We start from the raw sequence: 21,479 nt of genomic DNA, 5'->3' as shown, positions 1-21,479 counted from the left end.
GTGCAACAGTCTTCCGCAGCTTTGCTCATCTCTACAGAGCATCGGATTTCTCTGCACGTTTAAATTTATTAAAGGGCCACAAAACCAATCTTGGATGTGTTATACAAAATATATTCGCACAGACAGTACATACAGGCTATGGTCAGCATAGGAGTTAATGTGTCAATGCATGTGTGCAACAGGCTGGTTCACTAGTGCGTGATCTTGCGCCCTGTCTCGCGGACTCTCCACTCACAGCCCTCCATTGTTCTCACTGTTTGAGCGACTGCCAACCTCTTGACAATCCGTGTGCCTCTCATCTGATTGTTCTGTGTGGAGGGACAGTAAAGGGGGCACAGCCAAAGGACAAGTATTGTCAGCGGGGCAGCTCGGGGCCTTGTTGTGCAGTTCTCTGGCCTTTGATATGCAGTGCCAGTAACTCATCAAACTTGAACAAACACTAGTAATACTACGTTAAACAAATAGTTCAACTCCTGTTATGTCAAGAGCTTGATCTTAAAAGTATTTCAAAGACATTTTGCCATTTATAGTAATTTTCTGAAACTGTAGTATTTCTGAAACTAAAAAGTGTGTTTGATTCCCGAAAATGGATTAACCTCAAAATTCTTATTTACTATCACTGCATCGCTATGATATCTGCTGCTTTGCATATCTCTTCGTTTTACTAAGCAATCCCCATAACAGCGTATGGTACTGCTCAGTATTGCTATTTAATAAAGTTTGATAAAAAAAATTATATAATTTTTTTTAGCATTTTAATGTACGCCAGCTTTATCATAATTGAACGGTTTCAGTGCTGTCAGCTCTGCTCTTCGGACAGCTCATGTGTGGAGGTATCACATCATAGGCAAACCGAGGGGGTTTCCTAGTGCCTGGAACCCCCCCCCCCCCCCCCAAGCCTGGCGCACTGTATAATTGAGGTGGCTGGACCCTGCCCCCGCTTCACACGGCTCTGCTTGAAAAGGGAGAGCTGCGTGCACCTAACAGTAGTGCAAGCAGCATTGCCCATGTATATTATGGGGATAAGAAGAGTTGGAGAGCAGCCAAGCACTGTCTAAAATTATAGCCACGCCCCCATGCATGCTGGACACTCCCACTGGTGGCATGGTGTGAAAACCCCCCTCTATAAATCCTGCGTTTGGCCCTGCACATGATCCCTCCCTGTCACTCACCGCTCTCTCTCTCTCTGCAACTGTACAGTGCAGAGATATTTGTGCGCATGCCCGAGGTTTTCAGTCGGCGCATGCGCACTGGAGTGAGAAGAGGACCCCGTGGATCGCATACTTCTTTGGAAGTGAAGATGCAGTGGTAAGTATGTTTTCCACTTCACAGGAACAGCAGTTTATCAGAACTACTGTTCCTGTGTGCTTTTTTTTTCATAAATATGACAAATAGTTTAATCCTTATCAATGCAATAAGGATTAAAAACTATTTTTAATTTTATGCAGTGGTTGATAAACATGTCCCAGAGTGTTAAAAAGAAGCAACTTGTGCTCACATGATATTGATGTGATTGCTAAGCATACATCACAAGTTTGGCATTCTGTTGCAGACCAGAAGACGCATATCAGTACAGAAGAATGGACACTAGGGGGCGCTGATCGCGAACCTTTTAGTGTGTTTTTTGGGGATATATAACAATTTCAGAAAGTAAAAGAGAGAGAAAAAAAACAAACAGCTCAGCTGGAGCCAAGAACAGCACACGGCCAGTGACGCAAGTACCGACGGTGCAGACGGCAGCCAGGTATCCTGGTGGCACTGGCACACACAGGGTGGCACTCTATGCTTGCATGGGCACTGGGCAGCTGTGCCTGGACAGAGAATCATGTGAAAGGAGCACAACACTGAAGGATTCTGCAGCAATCTACCTACAGAATCAAGGGGGAAAGCTCAGCAGGTGGCACTGTGACATGTGGCATTGCAAATGCTCCTATCAGGAACCACAGTGGGGGCTCTCCTGAGCACATTTAGTGGGATGCCCCCTCTGAGGTTTGTTTTGCAGATACCCTTCTTAACACTCAGCCAAAGTTGAGCACTTGCTGGCAGCAGACGTTGGTAATTCCAAACTGAGTGTGATGACAGCAGAGGGAGGGGGGTGAAAGGGGCAGAGCTTGTGTACTCACTTTTTGTGTGTGTGTGTTTCTGTGGCTGGCCCTGGGGGATCTTGCGCACAGGAGCAGGGCAGTGCCCCCTGCACCCCTCACCCTGCAGGGCTGGGACCATTATGTGGGTGTTGCCGGAGGCTTTATTTGGAAGGAAGTAGGGGAGAGTTTAGGTAGGAAATGCTAAGGGAGGAGACTGGTCCTATATAAATGCAGTGTGAGCTGTGGGGACTGAGGGAGTTGCATGAAAGAGGGGGAGCACCATGCTGCTGCTGATGTCATGGTGAATAAGTGGGGAGTGTCCAAGACAAAATAGCAGATCATAACTATTAATCACACAACCCCTTGGTAGAACTTCACCGGATCCCAGGAGGAGGTGATACTCTGCATTAGAGCTGGACTCACTTCTCTCACTCAATGGGAGCACCTCTACTCAGGACATCGGTGGCTGGATGAGGCTTGTTGCTCAGTAGAACATGGCTTGACAGTGTCTCTGGTAAAGGCACACGTCCTGGCTGGCTCTACAAACCCTCCACGTGGGATTATAACACTCTCTTGTTTGCATTGCATGAAGTTTGGACATGGAGCTACAAGTCTTGTGTGGAGCTTTATTCTGGGTGCTGCTGCCTCTGTCCCTCTTGGCAGGTAAGAAGTCGTGTAATTATACTTCATTCATAGTGACTGGACAAGGGTAACCCATTGCAATGATGTTTGCAGGCCTGACTGGCTGTCACTTACCCAGCAATAGTGTGGTGGTGTAGGGTAGAGAATGCACAACTGTTGCAGTTATATGAGGTGCTTAATAGTACCTGATGCTGGGACTGGCACAGTTGGTGTGTATCTGTCATTTACTTGTGATTGGCATTAATGCAGCTGGTGGGGCTTCCATGTTGTCCATAGAAAACTGTGACTTCACATCCTTAATAGCTGTTGTGATTTATTAATTTGGCATTTCAGGCTTTTGTAGGCACAATATGAATAACTTAAACTAGGTTTAGATGATCTGTTTCTCTTCAGCTGTTGTGGGACTGTAAATCCCTGCATCCTGGAGGTAGGGTGTACAGGGGCATTGTAGTAACATCCTGCTTGCTTCTGACAGGCTCTGATTGCACCCAGGGAGATTTAATCCAGAGCCTGCTGGGGTTTGTAGTTCCACAACAGCTGTAGCACCACAGATGGGCTGGCTCGGACTTTAGACTATCCTTTGACACTTCATCAGAGGGATTGCCTCAGAAACAAAAGCACATATCCTTTTATTAAAATATATATAAAAAAAATAATAAAACTAATCAGTAACATTGAATAGGTGAAGTGCAGACTAAATAAATGTGTATTTTCTCCTGTCATCCTGTGATTTTAGAGGAAGTGTTCGTCCCATATGTAAACTTGTCAGTAGTGGATGCAGTGATCACCTCCCTCAGCGATGTGGAATGTATGTCTCAGCTAATGCATCACTGTGCAGGCAAAGGCTTGAATTGAACTACTAATGCATAAAATAACAATAATTGCCCTCGGGGTGATTGCACTGCTGGTGAAATTCACTTCATTATCATAGGGGTCATCCGAGATTGACATCATTGCTTTACACCTTGGGTTTTAACACTCTTTATATAGACACCCAGGAACACCTAGCTACTGATTAACCCAGTGATTGGCAACCTGATACAATTCAAGGGCCACATGGATGGCTCTCTCGCCTTCAATGGGGCCACACATTATTCTTAATCTCAATAATAAGAAAAAATAATACATTTTATCAAAGAAATGCACCTTTCTGTAATAACTTATCAGCAGGCATTTTAAACAATTGTTACAGCCTGTAACAAAAAAATAATTATCTTAACCAAGTCAGATCATTACAGGTTCCACTTTTCGAAAAGTTCCCTAGTGGAATGAACCAACCAGTTCAGCACTTGTTGGGTTAAAATTCCCTGCTGAAGTCTCAGACACACCTGAGATGTATTAACTCACTACAGCCCCCAAAATAATATAGTACTAAATATGTTGTTGGAATAAAAATGATTATCATGAAAGCTATTTTAGTGTGCATTATAAACATGTATTTATTTAAAAAATAAATATACAATGTTTTTTGTTATACTGGTATGACAATATTTTTTATTATTGTACAACCAGTCAATCATATAGCGGCTACTACTGAAATAAGTGTGCGAAATGATAACTTAGTGTGGAATAACTTAAGATATTTTTTTTTTTTCTGAGCATTTATACAATTTAAAGCAAATGAGCAATAGTAGGATATATTTTTTTCACTACTGTTTTGTCATTATCCCCTCCTCTCCTATAGTATACCCCTGCCTATAGATCGTTTATAGCCACTTTACATGGGCAACAATAGCACCTGGTTGTAAAAATGTGAGACGTCTTTACTACCCAACAATAAACAGTAATATGTATAACACATCTTTATGTTTTGCTAGTAAAATAGTTTACAACCATAAAGGCATATAAAGTATTCTAGAAGCAACATATGATTGGTTCAGAAGTTCTTCGTAGGAAAAATCTGCTTTGAATATCACAATTTTTCCAGTCTTAAATTTGCTTCAATTAGACTGGTAACAATTGTCTACTGAAAGCTGATCTCCGATTGGTTGCAATAGGTACAGTACATCGCTATCTGATTCATGGTTTTTATATTCTAGGGAGCTAGTTAACCAAAGCACCTAAACAATGGACTGCTTTGCCTAATTTCTAGGAGTCCTTTCTATTGATGTTCGTGGAGGCACGACTTCCCTTAAAATATCTTGCTGGTTCCTAGATTTGACTGACTGACTCCTAAATTTTAGGCCATCCAGGTTAAATATGCATAGGCGTTCTCTGTGCAGAATGACCTGTGTCTTTATTCTATTGAAGACCAATCAGATTGTACGATGGAACCATGTTGTTAAATACGCCCCATATCCGGCTACTATTAATGTGTTCTAAAATGCATTAAAGAATCGTGACGACTTGTAACATCATTTTGTGTTTTAGCTCAGTTTGCTGCAACCTCTCTATGTAGTTCCGGTTAATGTGGCTTTTCCTGTATTATTGTTTTGGTACAAACATAGGTTACCTGGTTGTAAACGTTTCCAGGTATTGCATGTCTTGGAATTGGGCAGACGAGCCCTTCTGGAACATAGGAGTTCACAGGAAAACTGATTTTCAAGTGGCAAGCGATATCTTTTGAATATTTATGTGTGTTCTTCTTAAAGCTCTGTATCTGCTTATTATAATTATATGCTGCTTGATAGAGCTGAAGTCTACATTTGTATGCAGAGTGCAGTTCTTACATGTAATTTCTTTTACCCTAAGAGAGAGAAACACACACTTTGGGTAGGAGAGGAAGGGGTACATAGTGCAGAGGGGGGATAGTCCATACTTGCCAAATTTTCCTTGTTGGCTTCAGAGAGATCCCGGTGGGACGTGGGAGTGCGGGGGCTAGGCGAATTGCATCATTGTGGCCCCGTCCCCTAAACGCTTGTCACAATTTTGGCCAATTACAGCAGGGGGCGGGACTAAGATGACACAATATTTGTGTCATTAAGCCCCACCTCCACCACTAATCTATTGCGGGGTTCGAGAACCGGGAGGTTGCCCAACTTGTCCTGCTCTCCCGGGTGCCCGGGAGGTCTCCCAGAATTGCGGGAGTCTCCCGGACATTCCGGGAGAGTAGGCAACTATGCGTTAAAGAAAAGCAGCTAATGAATCTCTAGAGACTGAAGTGTCTTTTATATTTCTGTCTCCATTACTGAAGTCATGTTGTCTTACCTGTCAGTCTTTGATTAAATCTTGGTCTCCATGAAAATGGCCACCTCTATAGGCAACAATACATGGACATAAGACACAATTTCTGAACTGTGTCATCATGCCACAGATGGCGAAGCCAACCACGTCTTGTACTGGCTCAGCATCAGGGAGAATGCCAGACTCTTCAGGGAGTGAGGGAGATCACCCCTATTTCAGGGAGGCTCCCTGACATTCAGGGGGAGTTGGCAAGTATGTGTTGAGAGCGTTTTATGATTGTGATTGTTTCGATTCTATTAAATTTACCGATGGGTTGTTTGGCTGTTTGATGCCGTTCCCCATCTGTTAAATAGTCATGTCATTTTATGATAGAATAGGGAACTGCAGTAGAGTACGGCATCCCCATGTCTCTGCCCCCAAGCTATACAGAATTTTGGCCACAATTTTGCTCATAGTTGGGGGTGATGAGTTTTGACACTGTTGGGCAATTGCTGCTCTAGTAGCCATTAGTATGTGACTCAGTATACTGGATAGAGATCTAGTATTTCATTAGAGACTTTACTAGCTACGGCAAAGACCTGCTCAAGACATCTTGAATAAAATGTGTATCTCCTGCGATTTATGCCGACAAAACTTGGACTGAGTGGGCACCGTGAGGTGGAGTCTGGCTGGAGTTGGGTACAATCCTCACCCTCTCCATGATTAAGGCTCTTGGACCTACGACTGGTCATTCACATGTTTCTGCTTCCATTGGTCTATGAAATACTGTTGTGTAAATCAGATTCCCGGTTTGTTTGTTTGAACAGCTGAGTTTTCTAAATGATCTACCAGTGTTCTATGCTTGTACCAGAAAGCGATGCCACCTTGCCATCGCCGTTTGTTAGTAATAGCCAGAGAGGTTGATCTTTAAGTCCATTATACCAGTGTCTGGAGGTACTTATCAAAATCTTTAGAGGGGAGATAAAATATTTCTCTTAGCTGTGTCTATAAATTGTCCAATGTATAAATTCCTTTAGCATACCATGCGGAGGCTTTGGAAGGTAATGCAGAAAATATAATGGGGTCAGCACAGTTTGGAGTATATTCGTCTTCTTAATAGACCACGCCGCTGCTTTTGTTATCGTCATCCGGCAGTACCTGGGAAGGATACGTGAAGCTCTGGTTACTATTACTGCTGGTTCTTGCGTATCTCTGTGTATGTCTTGCCCACATAAAAATCCTGGACCTCCTTGGCTTTCCCAAGGACTATTGCTACGAGCTATAATAACTCCTGTTACATATCAAAAGAACTCTTCAAGTTCCACTATGTAACCGCGTCTGTTCTATGTCACTGTCTGGGTGATGTTATACAGTGTTTGTCCTGTACAGACCCTCCAAGAGGGAGTATTCTGCTTGTAACTGCGCAGGTTTCCCGTTTGTTATGTTTGTTTAACTTGTTTCCTTGTTTTGTGTCCATGCTTCCAGTACCAAGGCCAACTAGCACACTGACAGATGTAGATCAGTCACTAGGTACATTGCTGCAGGACTGCTGTGTCTTGCTGCGCAGTCTACATTTCCAGTGTATGTCAATGCTTCACTCCGGTTGTCATAGGGACTAGCAATCACTTGAGATTCTGCCAGGAAACCTGTAATGCGTCTGCTTTCCGGGAACTACAAGGCCCAGCATGCACTTCAAAAAGCAGCTGCAACGCAGAACCACAGCTTGTCTTAACTCTGATCTTCAGTGACAACTTTTATTTTATTTACTTAATTTTCCAGTTTGTTGTATAATTGCTGGCCAGATACATATTCAGCTTAGAGGAGACGTGGGACGTAGTTCGTAAACGTTTATAGATACTTGGGGCGGATTTAATTCAGCGCGAGGTGCCGCATACCATCGCCTCGATGTTCGGACACGCTTATTTCCGACTATTACAGTAAGAAACATCCGTTCCTTTTTCTCTGCTCCTCTATGGGACTAGAGGGAAAATGAGCAGAGATTTGAGTCCGAACATCGAGGCCATGTCTCTCCGCGGACTGTTTCCGAGATGCATTGCGGCACCAAATTGAATCTCCCCCTTAGGGGGGGGAATTCAATTGCCGATGATGTGGCGGGCGGACATTGCTCCATGCACATTGCTGGCAATTACGGTAGAAGTCTCCTCTCATTTTTTCCATGCACCCCAAAAATGAACGGAGTCTCCTGTCACATCTCCGCCACGAAGTGTCTCTGGAACATCCGCAAGTAACTTTGCGGCTAATTGAATACCCCCCCCCCCCCTTAGCGTTATGCTTTGTTGTAAATGGCAGGGAAAGTTCATTGTTTAGATTAACATTTTGCCACTAGTTTACTATATATAAAGTCATTTTTGGTCCAGAGGCTTACAATATTTCAAAGTCACATAGGAGTTATCTGTGCTATTGTAGATGGGGCACAATACGAATTTATGATGCTAAAACTGTGATTAACTCTCGTCCGTGTCACAGATTGACAATGTTTAAACCTATCGCGTAAATGCTCAATAATTATAACCATTACAGACCAGTTGTATTTCTTTACATCGAAACAGATTCCCCCGGGTTACCACAATAACGTAAATGAAACTCCTGTGAGATGACTTGGTAAAAACATGATTGCTACCAGGAAGAGATGTGCACATTCTGTATTGTTCTGGGGAAAAGCATTTTAATTAGCCAAGATATATAGCATGGGGAAATATAGAAATTTTAGAACTAAAAAGAAATGAGGTAATCGAGATTTATTTATCAACTTTTTGTGTTCTGTATAGAACACTACATATTACACAACGCTTTACAGAGAATGTTTACTCCTTCACATCCGTTTCTGCTCCAGTGGAGCTAGCCATCTATGTTCCCTATCGCACAGACGCGCACGGAATGTTTGAGATGTTATCTGAATCCCTCACTGTTTTATATGCAAAGTGGCAGTCTAATATGTAAATGAAGAAAAAGGATGCCCATAGTGTAGTACGTTAAACACCATCGGTAATTATCTGATAAAAAAGCAGTGTACATTTTTCAAAATAATATTATGCTTATCTGTAGGTGACTGCTTTAAAGCCAATGTTTCCTTGTTGGCTCAAACGTGGCCCGATACGATGTCTTTACCCTGAAAACAAGCACTGAGAGAAAGGACGGCCACACGTGTGAATAATCCAACAGACAATGTTTATTCTAAAACGCCAATTAAAGGGGTCACCCCTGACAGACTTCTAAGAACGAAACGTGTATGATATTGCCAGGGCTAATACAGGACAATCAAACGGGCTACGTATGGGGGAGAAACTTGGTAACAAATGTGAGAAGTTCTTACGGTAATACCGTCTCTAGATTTGGATTTGGGTTTCCAGATGATCCCAGATTTATCCTGAAAAAAAACTTGGGTTATATTGTTACCTGGGATCACTAGATTGAAATCCCTCGATAGGTTTGGGTTCCCAGATGAGTTCAGTAAAATCCTGAAAACAGTATACGACAATACACAAACCCAAATATTAACCAATGGGTATATATCGGCCTGGTTTGAAACACAAAGAAGAATAGGTCAAGGATTCCCAATGTTTACGTTTGGGCCAAAGAATATAGAGCTAAAAATAGACAACCTGGAATACAAGCTCTGTTTGCATACAACTTGCTTCTTATGGTATGCAATCCAAACCACTCTATACCTGTAACGTTGGATACAGTAGATACACAGTATGTGGGTCATTCACAGGCTATAAGGTAAATGTCAGCAATTCCGAAGTCCTCACACTCGAAGAGAGAGACGGACTCTAACATATACCAAACACTATCCAATTTAAAATAGCCAAACACCCAGGTAATAAACAATGTGGCTAGAATTCTAAGGAACTGCAAAAACTTGAACATATCCCTTTTGGGTAGGAATGCAGTTATTAAGACGGTGGTTTTTCCAAAATTGTCCTACCTGATGCAAATGCTCCTGATTTGCATAACGAAGGCTGAGTACACCCTATACGAAATTTCTCCCGATGCGATATCCTTAACGATTTTACCAACGATGGGGAAAAAAAAAGTACCGATCAGCAGCCGATTCATGTGCACGCTCTAAACACGTTTCACACGATTTACCTTCAGATCTGTGCTCTTCATCTGTCCTAACCATCAGCTGAAAAGATGGTGACTCTGCACACTCCATAGAGATCTATGGTCACTGCCGATCCTGAGTGCGTACACACTGCAGAGTTAAAACATCTTTCCATCGTTGAACGTCATTTTTTAGTCCGGTTTAAAAATCGAATGAAACGATACGCTGAGCTTTGGAATGATAATCGCTCATCGTTGGAGTATACACACTGATGCACTATCGGGCCGAACGGTCGTTTATCGTGTGATAGGCCCGATAATCTGCTATAAACACTGTAGTGTGTACCCAGACATACACAACGTGTACAAAAATGTTCATTCGTTTTTTGTGGAAAAATAGGAGACCCAGAACAATAGGGAAAAGAACAAGAGTGGGTAGGATTACCAGACAGGAAGGCACTTGTACACTCTGGCTTGTCTAGAGATTTCAGAATGGATGTTGATTTTTTTTTTTTGTTCCCCCACTAACACAGAGTTGGGGTGAGATTCAGTTCAGTGATACGTGTCTCCGGAACATCCACAAAGACTCATTGTACCAATGTTCCGGCTGAAATCTCTGCTCATATTTCCACGCACCTCTGAGCTTTCTGAGATTCCCTACTGTAATATGCGGCACAGTGGTGGCGTCAGGCGGCACAGTGGTGGCGTCAGGCAGCACAGCGCTGGCAAATACCCTGAGTGGTTGGATATTAATAGAGAAATTAAAGACCCCAAATGATTACTAAATCTATCAGGATAAGGGGCAATCCAGCTTATTAGAAAAGAAGAAGTTTCTGGAGTAGAAGAAAAAATGCATAACTTCAAATAAAGACCTACTTCACCCAGGTGTGTGTGTGTGTGTGTGCATATATTATATATAAAGACACACACACACACACACACACACACACACACACACACACACACACACACACACACACACACACCTCTATCTATCTATTATAGGCTTCAGGGATTCCTGTTCATATTAAACTTCCTTGCATGTAGGATCCATGGCATTCCGTAGGGTACAGAACCCTTTAAATACAGCTGTCTGAGCTTGTGAATTAACACTTTAGCTAAAATAGTGTTCTGACGAAGCAGTATAACCTTTGCAAATACATTTTTTCTAGATTAAAATGTGTTTGGCATCCACTTAGACAATGGAGGCATTTAAAGGTCTTGTCATCTAATCATCTAAGTCAACAAAGGTAGTGATTGTAATGTTGCTTTTAGTGTCTATGGAGAGTGTTTGTTTATGCTCTCAGACCTCATCCAATGTGGCTGCTTACATAAAACGCACTTCTACATAGAAGCATAAGTGGAAGTACGCAATGGCTATTAAATTGTTTTGTACAAGCTGAGACGGTGCACTATTCTGATGTGTCATAATGCGTGCAACTCTCCAGTAGTCATTCTCCTACATGACTCTTCAAGAGCAGCTGGTATCTTTTAGTTGTGTCACTTCAGCCTGAGCTGTCTAGAGTTCCAGAGATCTGTGTACAGTAACGCACCACAGTACCACTCCAGATGCACACTGAGGTTATCACCAAATCGAGGTGTTGACGTGGCAGAAAGTGGCTGCAAATAAGACGTTGATGCCTTGGCAAGTGGTCAGCCGGGCGGTGATGGCCTCACAAGTGTCGGTGGCAAGAAGCCACTGTTAGGAATTCCCAGATGTGTATGGGAAGTGAGTGCCACTTGTATGGGGCTTGGTCTGTCGTTTGTCATCTGATACCCACACAACCAGCTTGTGAGTTAGTGCAGGAGAGATGGGAGGCCAGGACTTCTGTTTGTAGGGACGAGAGCGAGAGACACAAGTGTTGAATTAGCGCAGACTGTGTGCATTGATTATTTATCACACAGCAGAATTCTCTAGTCACACTGTGCAGAAAAACTAGGATTGCACTTAATAATAACCGTTAATATGGTGCATAATAACAGAGGAGGGAGCAGATAAAGAACTAAATGGCATAAGCAAATGTTGCAGAATGGAGAAACCCCTGTATGTATGTATATGGATGGGCTGGAGGAGTTTAGTATATGAAAAATAACATTACCCATGTTGCAAACAGTGCCTGTCGTGCAAGACCTGTCCCACATTTCAAGATGTGGAGTTTTAGTCCCTGACAGTTTACTTCTTCGTATGGTTAACTTTATGCTGAATGCAATTCTCCTTTTTTGTTTTTGGTGGGAATGCATAAAGAACTGCGCAGTATCACTTCTCCTATCTATTTTTTTTTTAATCTAAGGTGCAGTTATCCCTCCCCCCAATTTGTAATTTTCTATAAATACAGAATATGAACTCAGTATCACCTCCTTTTTATTCTGTGTGTTGGATGTAATTCTCAGTATCTGCTCATATTCTCTACATAAGGACAGCTGCACAGTATCACCTCCTTTATTCTGTCTATTGGATGTAATTCTCAGTATCTGCTCATATTCTCTACATAAGGACAGCTGCACAGTATCACCTCCTTTATTCTGTCTATTGGATGTAATTCTCCGTATCCGCTCATTTTCTGTGTCTGGATAACCGTGCAGTGTCCCATCTCTAGCTTTCTATGTTGGATGCAATTCTCCGTGTCTGTCCTTATGTTGTAAGCCGTTGTGCTAAAATGTAATCTATTTATAATACTGTATAATTGTGTTGTGGTCAGGTTGAGTCTGCTATGTTACAATGCACCCGGGGCATGAACTACCCTCTCAGTGGCCCCCTGGTTCTGTATTCTGTTTTGTCATTCAAGAATATATATGTAAACATGTCCCTGCTTTCTGGGGCTATTCCCCAAATAGCAATGAAAAATCTACAAAGAGCTGAGACTTGTCAGTGCAGGGCTGTTGGTGGCGCTAGGTAAGAGCCTGACGAAGGATTCCGAGGCATCTGTGCGCTGGTATACAGGAGTGCTTATTACAACTGGGACAGGGTGTAAGACCTGGAATATTATAATGCTGTGCAGGTCCCCTGTAGGGGTCTGTGCGCCGAGGGCTGCGCTCTTTCAGGATGCAGGTGTCTGGAAGCCCCTTTCCTCGGCCATGCAGATTAAGAGGAAACGATACTGCTTGAGAAACAAGTTTTGTACCAGATTGTGGGAAGACTGAATTCCTTCAGTAAAACACCCCACAAGATGCACTTTGTCTGAGTCACATTTGTGAGTCAGCGGGCGCCGTGCAGAGAGGAAACTGAGTTACATCAGACTCCTCTTAAAGAGAGACTGTCGCTGAAATGGGGCACAGTCCATATGTATTTCTTTTTAAGAAAGGAAATGAGGAGGACGTGAGGACGTGGTTGTTATCTGTTGTGTGTGGATAGAGGTTTCACAGAAGTTCTGGTGAAGGCTGCAGTGATTGTTGTAACTTTCCTCCCTTGGCCTTAATGGATTGTCAACTTTTCCCTTTGTTGTAAAACAATAGCTTGTAGCACTGTCAGTAAATAGCTGATAATATTGTCTGTACCCTAGATCCTGAGCCTGGCTGAGTGAATAAATGTAGCCACAGAGATCACAAAGTGAGGCCAGCCACCCATGGAACCTGCAGACAATGCAAAGGCAGAATGTTCCTTTTGTATTGTTACTTCTAGGACTCCACTGTAAAGCTAGGTACACACTACAGAAATTTCAACCAACTTTTTATGCCGATCGATTTTACATGCGATCGATGTTCCGTTCACTCGGTCCATGGACTGCATACACACTAGCCTTGTTTAGGACGATAAAGGGAAGAGCGGACGTCCCTTTAGCGACTTTTTACAGCCATGTTGTCGTGAGCAATGGCTGTAATTTCGTACTCTCTGTTGTGGATCGGTCGGAAGTTTATACACACTACACAGCGGAAACGAGATTGGAACGAAAATATTAAACGGTACGACCAACCAAATGAGGCGACAATCGTCCATTTGGGCAGACTTTCGACCATCGTGTCACTGCACACACTGACCCGACTTTTGAACGAGCGGTCGTATGTCGGCTGATTTAGCCGATTATTGGACGAAAACAGTGTAGTGTGTACCCGGCTTTAGTCAGATGAATATTTTTGCTCTCGTATATATGCTCCCTTGTTCCAGGACTCTCCTGTGCCGATTTCCCCCCCCCCCCCCCGAGTGCTCAAGCACCTGCAGCAATTATCTTTGAAATTCACATAGTCTGGGAAACAACGTAGACCCCTCATGCGTACCTTACACAGACCCGCCAGGAGGGCATCCTCGGGGTAGCCAACTTTCAGAAGTGTTTTATAGCCCCCTTAATGGTGCAATATGTTAGGTGGCGCACCCCTCCGCACACAGGGTACTGGTTTGAAATTGAATTGGCACAGTGGCCTATTGGTTAGCACTTCTGCCTCACAGCACTGGGGTCATGAGTTCAATTCCTGACCATGGCCTTATCTGTGTGGAGTTTGTATGTTCTCTCTGTGTTTGCCTGGGTTTCCTCTGGGTGCTCCGGTTTCCTCCCACACTCCAAAAACATACTGGTAGGTTAATTGGCTGCTATCAAAATTGACCCTAGTGTGTGTGTGTGTGTGTGTGTGTGTGTGTGTGTGTGTGTGTGTTAGGGAATTTAGACTGTAAGCTCCAATGGGGCAGGGACTGATGTGAATGAGTTCTCTGTACAGCGCTGCGGAATTAGTGGCACTATATAAATAACTGATGATGAATTATCTATTCAACGATATCCACTCTCCTGTGAGTACCCTTCTCCCTCATATAAAGGAAAACAGTCTATTGGCCAGCTGTAAACTCAAATTTCTAATAGAATGATTGGATGCTATAAAATAACTTCTACACCCCCTCCCACCAAGTTACCCCATTGGAACTATCCATCCGTCTCCTGGATTAGAACGTCATAGCTTCCATCGGTGGACTAACCAAGGAGTCCAATTCCTGGCGGACATTTCCCAACTACAGTCCTTTCCCCACCATTGTGGAGACCTAAGCAAGGTTTAACATCCCCGTCACTTCTACTCATCATATCCTCGTTTCTGCTTTCACTCGTCAACTCTGTTACCCCATAACCTCCGCTAAAAGCTTAGTCTCTATTATTTATAATATGCTTAGACCTCATGATAATCTGCTTAACGAACTTTGTGGGGGGAGATCCTCTAACCTGGATCTCTATTCTTCTCAATGTCTCAAATTTTTTACAGATGGTATCTCCTCCCAATGTGACTTTGGGCAATGTTGCCTAACTCCTCTAATGTATGCTGGATGATGAAATAGCACAGACTGTGTGCATTGATTATTCTGTGTTCTTATTCTATGAGAGGGTTATTAATTAGACTTACTGTCGGGAAGGCTCTCTATCCCACATATGGTGGGACTGCCCCAAGTTACGTTGATTGTGGTGGGAGATCCACAACCTCATCTGGAACATTACCAATGTATTTGTCCCAGTCTCCACCCCCCCCCCCCCTCATTCTCTCACTTCCCACAAGAAAATACTTAGACATTAATCTGACATATATTAAATGCCACCAAATATCTTATCACTTCACATTGGAAGAGTCTGGAACTTCTTTCTTGACTGTCCAAAAATTTGGCTCATTTGCAAAACAGAGCATCTTATTTGCATATTGAATGGCTCCCTATACCCCTCCTTTCACATGTGGGCTCCATGGTCTTCATAGTCCAGAACCTCTCTGACCTTACAATATGGCCTCTAGTGTCACCACTCTTATTTCTAGTTGGAACTAGGGACCCCTGAGTTCTTGCCGATATCTGTGTTTGCTGACATTCAAATTTTAGCTTTGGGGACTCCGTCGCCTATTAGGAACATTTTAAAGGAAAAACAAATTGCAGGTAGCCCAGTGACTCAGCCCAAGGCAGCCGACTATGTCCCCCAGCTAGACCCTGGACCTCCTAAATCCCTCTACTGCAGGCCCGATCAACACGTGGCTCTCCAGATGCTGTGAAACTACAAGCCCCAGCATGCTCTGCTAGTAGACAGCAAGTTGATGGCTGTCAAGGCATGCTGGGACTTGTAGTTTTACAACACCTGGAGAGCCACAGGTTGACCAGACCAGATCTACTGTTCTGTCTCTTGGCGTGCATTGTGTCCTGCTCTAGTTGGAGACTGTATGGGTTAAATGCTCCCCCTCCTCCTACAGACAAATAAAATATAACTCCTACTGTAAAGAAATAAACACTGGGACCTCACCTTTTTTAATGCAGGATTTATTATTTTTATAAGCTTCTACTTTCAAGCAATTTACGTGCAAGACTCTGCCATTTACTAACCCTGAACTCATAAATGTGTCAAGTAATGTCATCTTTCACTGAGCATATATTTAGGTGTTTGTAACCATTGCTATTTGCCAATTAGGAGCTGTATGTTTGCTGTGACACAGTGTACGTATGACATTGAAAATATGTATGGCACATCCTAGAATATTTCTGAAACTTCTATTAAGCGCCTGCTTTGTAACTGCACATTTGGAAGTATCCAGTTTATTACTGAACCTCCAGTTAGCAGGATTGGTCTCCTCTAAAGAGGAACATTCTCTTAAGATGATTGACAAAATCCAATGAGTTCAATTTTTTGGTTGGACAATATCCTCCTACAACTTTTACAAAGTGGTTTGGTTTTTTTGTACTATCTGGCTTCCATCTAAACTTTTTAGCCACAGTTTTTATATAATCTGATAGTTGTTATAATTTTTAAAAGTACATATTATTGACTATAGGTAGCTGCTGCTTTTCAGAAAATTTGGTTGAATTGAGTGCTCTTACAAATAGAACATGTGCAGTAACCCATATCAACAAGTCGGGGGTTAGTTTGTTAAATAAGGTTTTTTGTTTTTTTTTTGTCTTCATTCTGAAACTTCCGTACAGTGGTAGAAGAGAGTGCGCTTATAAAAACGCCACTAACGCAACAATATTTATTAATAAAAGGAGACTGATCTGTTCTTTATAAGCTGTACAATCCCTAATTCCCAGAGTCCCTATTCATTATGTGTCATTGATTTGTCGCATCTCGTTATAAGCCGGTTAGTTCAGCGTATCCCTTCATTACTGTGTATCAGTGCGTTAGTGAATTAAACAACAAAGTTTTAATTGCTTGTATGACATTAGTACAAATAGTATTAGGGCGCTAGATAGGACCTATAAGATAATTACAGCTGCCCCTGAACGCTAGGATGCAAACCTAGACCAAAAGACAAATAGACATAAAACAGATAAAGAGGCGCTAATAATTACTTGATTAAAAAATTATTATTGACATTTATTGTTATAAACATATGGTATATGTTTATAACAATAAATGTCAATAATAATTTTTTAATCAAGTAATTATTAGCGCCTCTTTATCTGTTTTATGTCTATTTGTATGACATTACCCTAAAACTACTTAAACAATGGTGTTTGAGATTCTTTTTTATTTTAACATATGTTAAAAAGCATAGAAACCGCATTGTGTTAATGCAAGCATTTGATGTGTGTGTATATGTGTGTATATATATATATATATATATATATATATATATATATATATATATATATATATATATATATATATATATATATATATATATATATATATATATATATATACGCATGCACGCATTGGACAAAAGAGAAAGTTATCTTGTTTAAACTGAACGCATGTGGGAACTTTTTTATGTAGACTTTTCTTAACTGCTATCAACAACAAGCTCCCTTTAAAATTAATTTAATTTGTAAACTGCGTTGAGGCACGTCAGACGTACTGAATTGGAGGAAGAAGCGTCGGAATGCAAGTTCCGCACACTTAAAAACACATGTACAGTCTTATTTAGTGCAATTACTTTTTTTTTTTTTTCCGCATGTACCTGGACAATGAAATCTTGCACAATTATAATATAAAAAAGGTCACTTTAGTCTAACCGGCAGTTAGTTTAAACTCTCTCGCCCTGGAATATCCCCGCTGTACTTGTTGAACATGTTTATGTAAGCAGCGTTATTTGCCACGAATAACAGGATAGAAGTGTTTGGGTAGTGGCACGGGGGGGCTTTGCGGGGGCTGTGATCTAAGCATCTGTTTAATGGGATTTTAGAACAATCACACCAGCGATTTAATATTAATAATCACCCCTGGCAAGGCAGGACTTGGTGCCGATAGCGTACTGGTTGGCAAGCCTACAGTGGATGAGATGCCAAGCGAGCGGAACAATTTTAAAATTGGCATAATGCTGTTTTCTACTTCCCAGGTGCACATCATATGGATTGTGTGCAAATGGGGTGCTGCAAAATTTGTGCTTGCAGCAAAAAATACATTGCAAATATTGTTTTTTAAATTGTACGGGATTCCTTTTTTTTTTTTTTTTTTTTTCTATCTACAAGCTTAAACTTTATAAGAACATAAGGTACAGTTAACAATGTACATCTGATAATATTTATTAAAAAGTTATATTAGGCCCTGCCCTTACTGTACTTTGTTGCATGAGAACCGACTGATCCATACTGCTGCAAGCTGAGCACATGTGCGGTGCCACAAATGTTTTCTGAGGCGCATAATTATGTTTTTATATCATCATCATGAATATTTGTATAGCGCCAGCAAATTCAGTAGCGCTTTACAATTAGGAAGAAACACAGTAATAAAACAATACTGGGTAATTGAGAGAGAGAGGTAAGAGGGCCCTGCTTACAATCTGTAGGACAATGGAAGTTTGATACATGAAGTGCTACATATTGCATATTGGTCCAGCCAGAATGCAAAGTAAAAAGTGTTAACTGTGTAAAGGGTTGTAATAAGGTAACCTAGAGCGGTTAAGAGGGTGGTTGAGGAATATTATAAGCTTGTCTGAAGAGGTGGGTTTTCAGAGAATGCTTGAAGACTAGAGGAAAGTCTTATTGCGTGAGGGAGGGAACTCCACAAAGTGGGTGCAGCCGAAAAACATTCTGTAACCGAGAATGGGCACGTGATGAAAGTGGAAGAGAGACGCAGATCTCGGGGAGAATGGAGGTGTCGAGTTGGGAGATATTTTGAATGTTTGTAGAAGTATTGTATACTAGGTTGTCATATAGTGCACATGGGCTGAAAAGAGTATGTTGACCCTGCTTATGATCTGCCTGATGATTCTTATCACAAGGTATCTCCAAGCTGCTAAAAAACTCTTTTTGGAAAGGAATTTACTTCCTGGAGAACTAGATTTCCAAGATTCCAGCAGGTTGAGTTGTACTAGAATAGCCTGAGTTCTATATATCCGGACTATATACACTGCAATACTCCATGACTCACAGGTCTTCTTGTTTCAGTCAGTAGCATGTGATTAATCAGGTAACATCAGTATGCATTGCTCTTGATTTTGTTTGAACTTGCACTGATCAACCACAACATTAAAACCACCTGTTTAATATTGTGTAAATCCCCCTCGTGCCCCCAAAACAGCTCTGACCCATTGAGGCATGGACTTCACAAGACCTCCGAGGGTGTCCTGTGATATCTGGCACCAAGATGTTAGCAGCAGATCCTTTTAAGTCCTGTAAATTTGTTTTTCTAGCACATCCCACAGATGCTCGATCGGACTGTGATCTGGGGAAAGTTCAACGATTTGAACTCTTTATGTTCCTCAAACAATTCCTGAACCGTTTTTGCAGTGTGGCAGGGCGCATTATGCTGCTGAAAGAGGCCACTGCCATCAGGGAATACTGTTGCCATGAAGGGGTGTGCTTGGTCTGCACAATGTTTAGGTAGGTGGTACATGTCAAAGTAACATCCACATGAATGTCATGACCCAAGGTTTCCCAGCAGAACATTGCCCAGAGTATCACACTGTCTCTGCCAGCTTGTCTTCTTCCCATAGTGCATCCTGGTGCTGTCTCTTCTCCAGGTAAACGACGCACATGGCCGACCACATCATATTAAAAGAAAACATGATTCATCAGAGCAGGCCACCTTCTTCCATTGCTTCCTGGTCCAGTTCTGGCACTCACATGCCCATAGTAGGCACTTTCGACGGTGAACAGGGTCAGCATGGGCACTCTGACCGGTCTGCGGGTATGGTGCCCCATACGCAGCAATCTGTGATGTACTGTGTGTTCTGACACCTTTCTACCATAACCAGCATTAACTTTTTCAGCAGTTTGTGCTACAGTAGCTCTTCTGTGGGATTAGACCAGACGGGCTAGTTGTTGCTCTCCATGCGCATCAATGAGCCTTGGGTGCCCATGACCCTGTCGCCGGTTCACCAATTGTCCTTTCTTGGACCACTTTTGGTAGGTACTAACCAATGCTACTGTATGCTCTGACCCGGTCATCTAACCTTCACATTTTGGCTCTTGGCATGTCGGTCAGATCCTTACACTTGCCCATTTTTCCTGCTTCCAACACATCAACTTCAAGAACGGACTGTCCACTTGCAGCCTAATATATCCCATCCCTTGACAGGCACTATTGTAACAAGATAATCAATGTTATTCACTTCACTTGTCAGTGGTTTTGATGTTTGATCTGATCAGTGAATATGCCAAAGCGATCCTGACTATATATATCGGTTCCAATTTATCAGTGTCTTATTTAGTTCTGAATGATCACTTCTTTTTTCCATAAAATGTAGTGGCGGAACGGCTTCTGTTGTAAGGGGCAGGGTGGCTATGGGGCCCTGGAGGTCATGGGGCCCGGGAGATGCTGGTCTATCTGCTTCACTGTGCATATTCCGGCTCCCGCGCCTTGATCAGAAGACTCTGGGGGTATCAAGGGGGATGCATTGTCATTGCTGTCCCCAACACTTTGCTATGGGGCCCAATGATGAAGTGTCACTTAAGGGAAGGAGTATGTGAGTAAATTTGTAACTATTTGGGGAATCTGCTCCTTAAAGTGGATACATAGAAAATAAATGTAAACCACTACTTAATGCTTGAAGATAATGTTATGCCGTTATGCTCAGATAGCGAAAATGCTATGCATGAAAGCCAAACAACCATGTGGCTTTTTTGACCACACTGGTAGAATTTATTAATATATAGTGCTTTACAGAGAATGTTTAATCATGTACATTGGTCCCTGTGGAACTCACAATCTATATTCTCTATCACTGCAATTATTTCTTGTTTGAGGGAAAGTGCTACAAACAGGCTCGCGGGACCGCTATGGGCACGAGGAGTGCACCCAGTTACTCAAACCTGTTTGTAGCACAATTCGAGAATGTAAACATTTGGCATAACAATCCATATTTGGAAAACATCCTTCTCTGGTATAGATATATTTAAGATGTGATTTACACCTGGAAATGGAATTTAAAACCATTCATAATTCACATCAGTGCAAATGAATAGCTTGCAACACGCTCTGAATCATAGCAGAAAGAGGGTCACATTTCTCACTTTAGGGAGCTATATACTGTAGATATGGAACACTGGAGAAAACTACTGAATAACTCTTTAGACAGAATGTTTATTTCTTGGATCCGTCAAATTCCTTGCATCCAATAGTCTTGTATCACTTCCACTCATTGTTTGTTTATTATTAGTATATGCAGTCCTCCTCATTTTACAATTGTTAATCTATCACTATAATTAATTCTCTAAACATTTTGGGCCTGTTTCGTGTTCGGATGCAACTTGTAATCATT

General features: G+C 42.1%; 1 protein-coding gene across 3 annotated transcripts in view; it reads left to right on the top strand.

Annotated features, from left to right (window-relative positions):
• PIEZO1 (piezo type mechanosensitive ion channel component 1 (Er blood group)) overlaps positions 1–21,479 on the top strand; it is a 149,771-nt gene that overhangs the window by 6,390 nt on the left and 121,902 nt on the right. For 2 of the 3 annotated variants that reach the window (XM_075189029.1, XM_075189028.1), the window contains exon 1: positions 1,695–2,747. The exons of the other annotated variant lie outside the window; for it this stretch is intronic. In XM_075189029.1, coding sequence (XP_075045130.1) covers positions 2,684–2,747 — 64 coding nt within the window. In that variant the 5' untranslated portion in view covers positions 1,695–2,683. Of the gene's footprint in view, positions 1–1,694; positions 2,748–21,479 lie in introns of those variants that run through there. 3 annotated transcript variants of the gene reach the window in all.

Source organism: Mixophyes fleayi, chromosome 10 (genome assembly GCF_038048845.1).
Source record: "Mixophyes fleayi isolate aMixFle1 chromosome 10, aMixFle1.hap1, whole genome shotgun sequence".
NCBI lineage: Eukaryota > Metazoa > Chordata > Amphibia > Anura > Limnodynastidae > Mixophyes > Mixophyes fleayi.
Note: the sequence above shows the minus strand (reverse complement) of the source record. Positions and strands in the feature narration are given on the sequence as shown.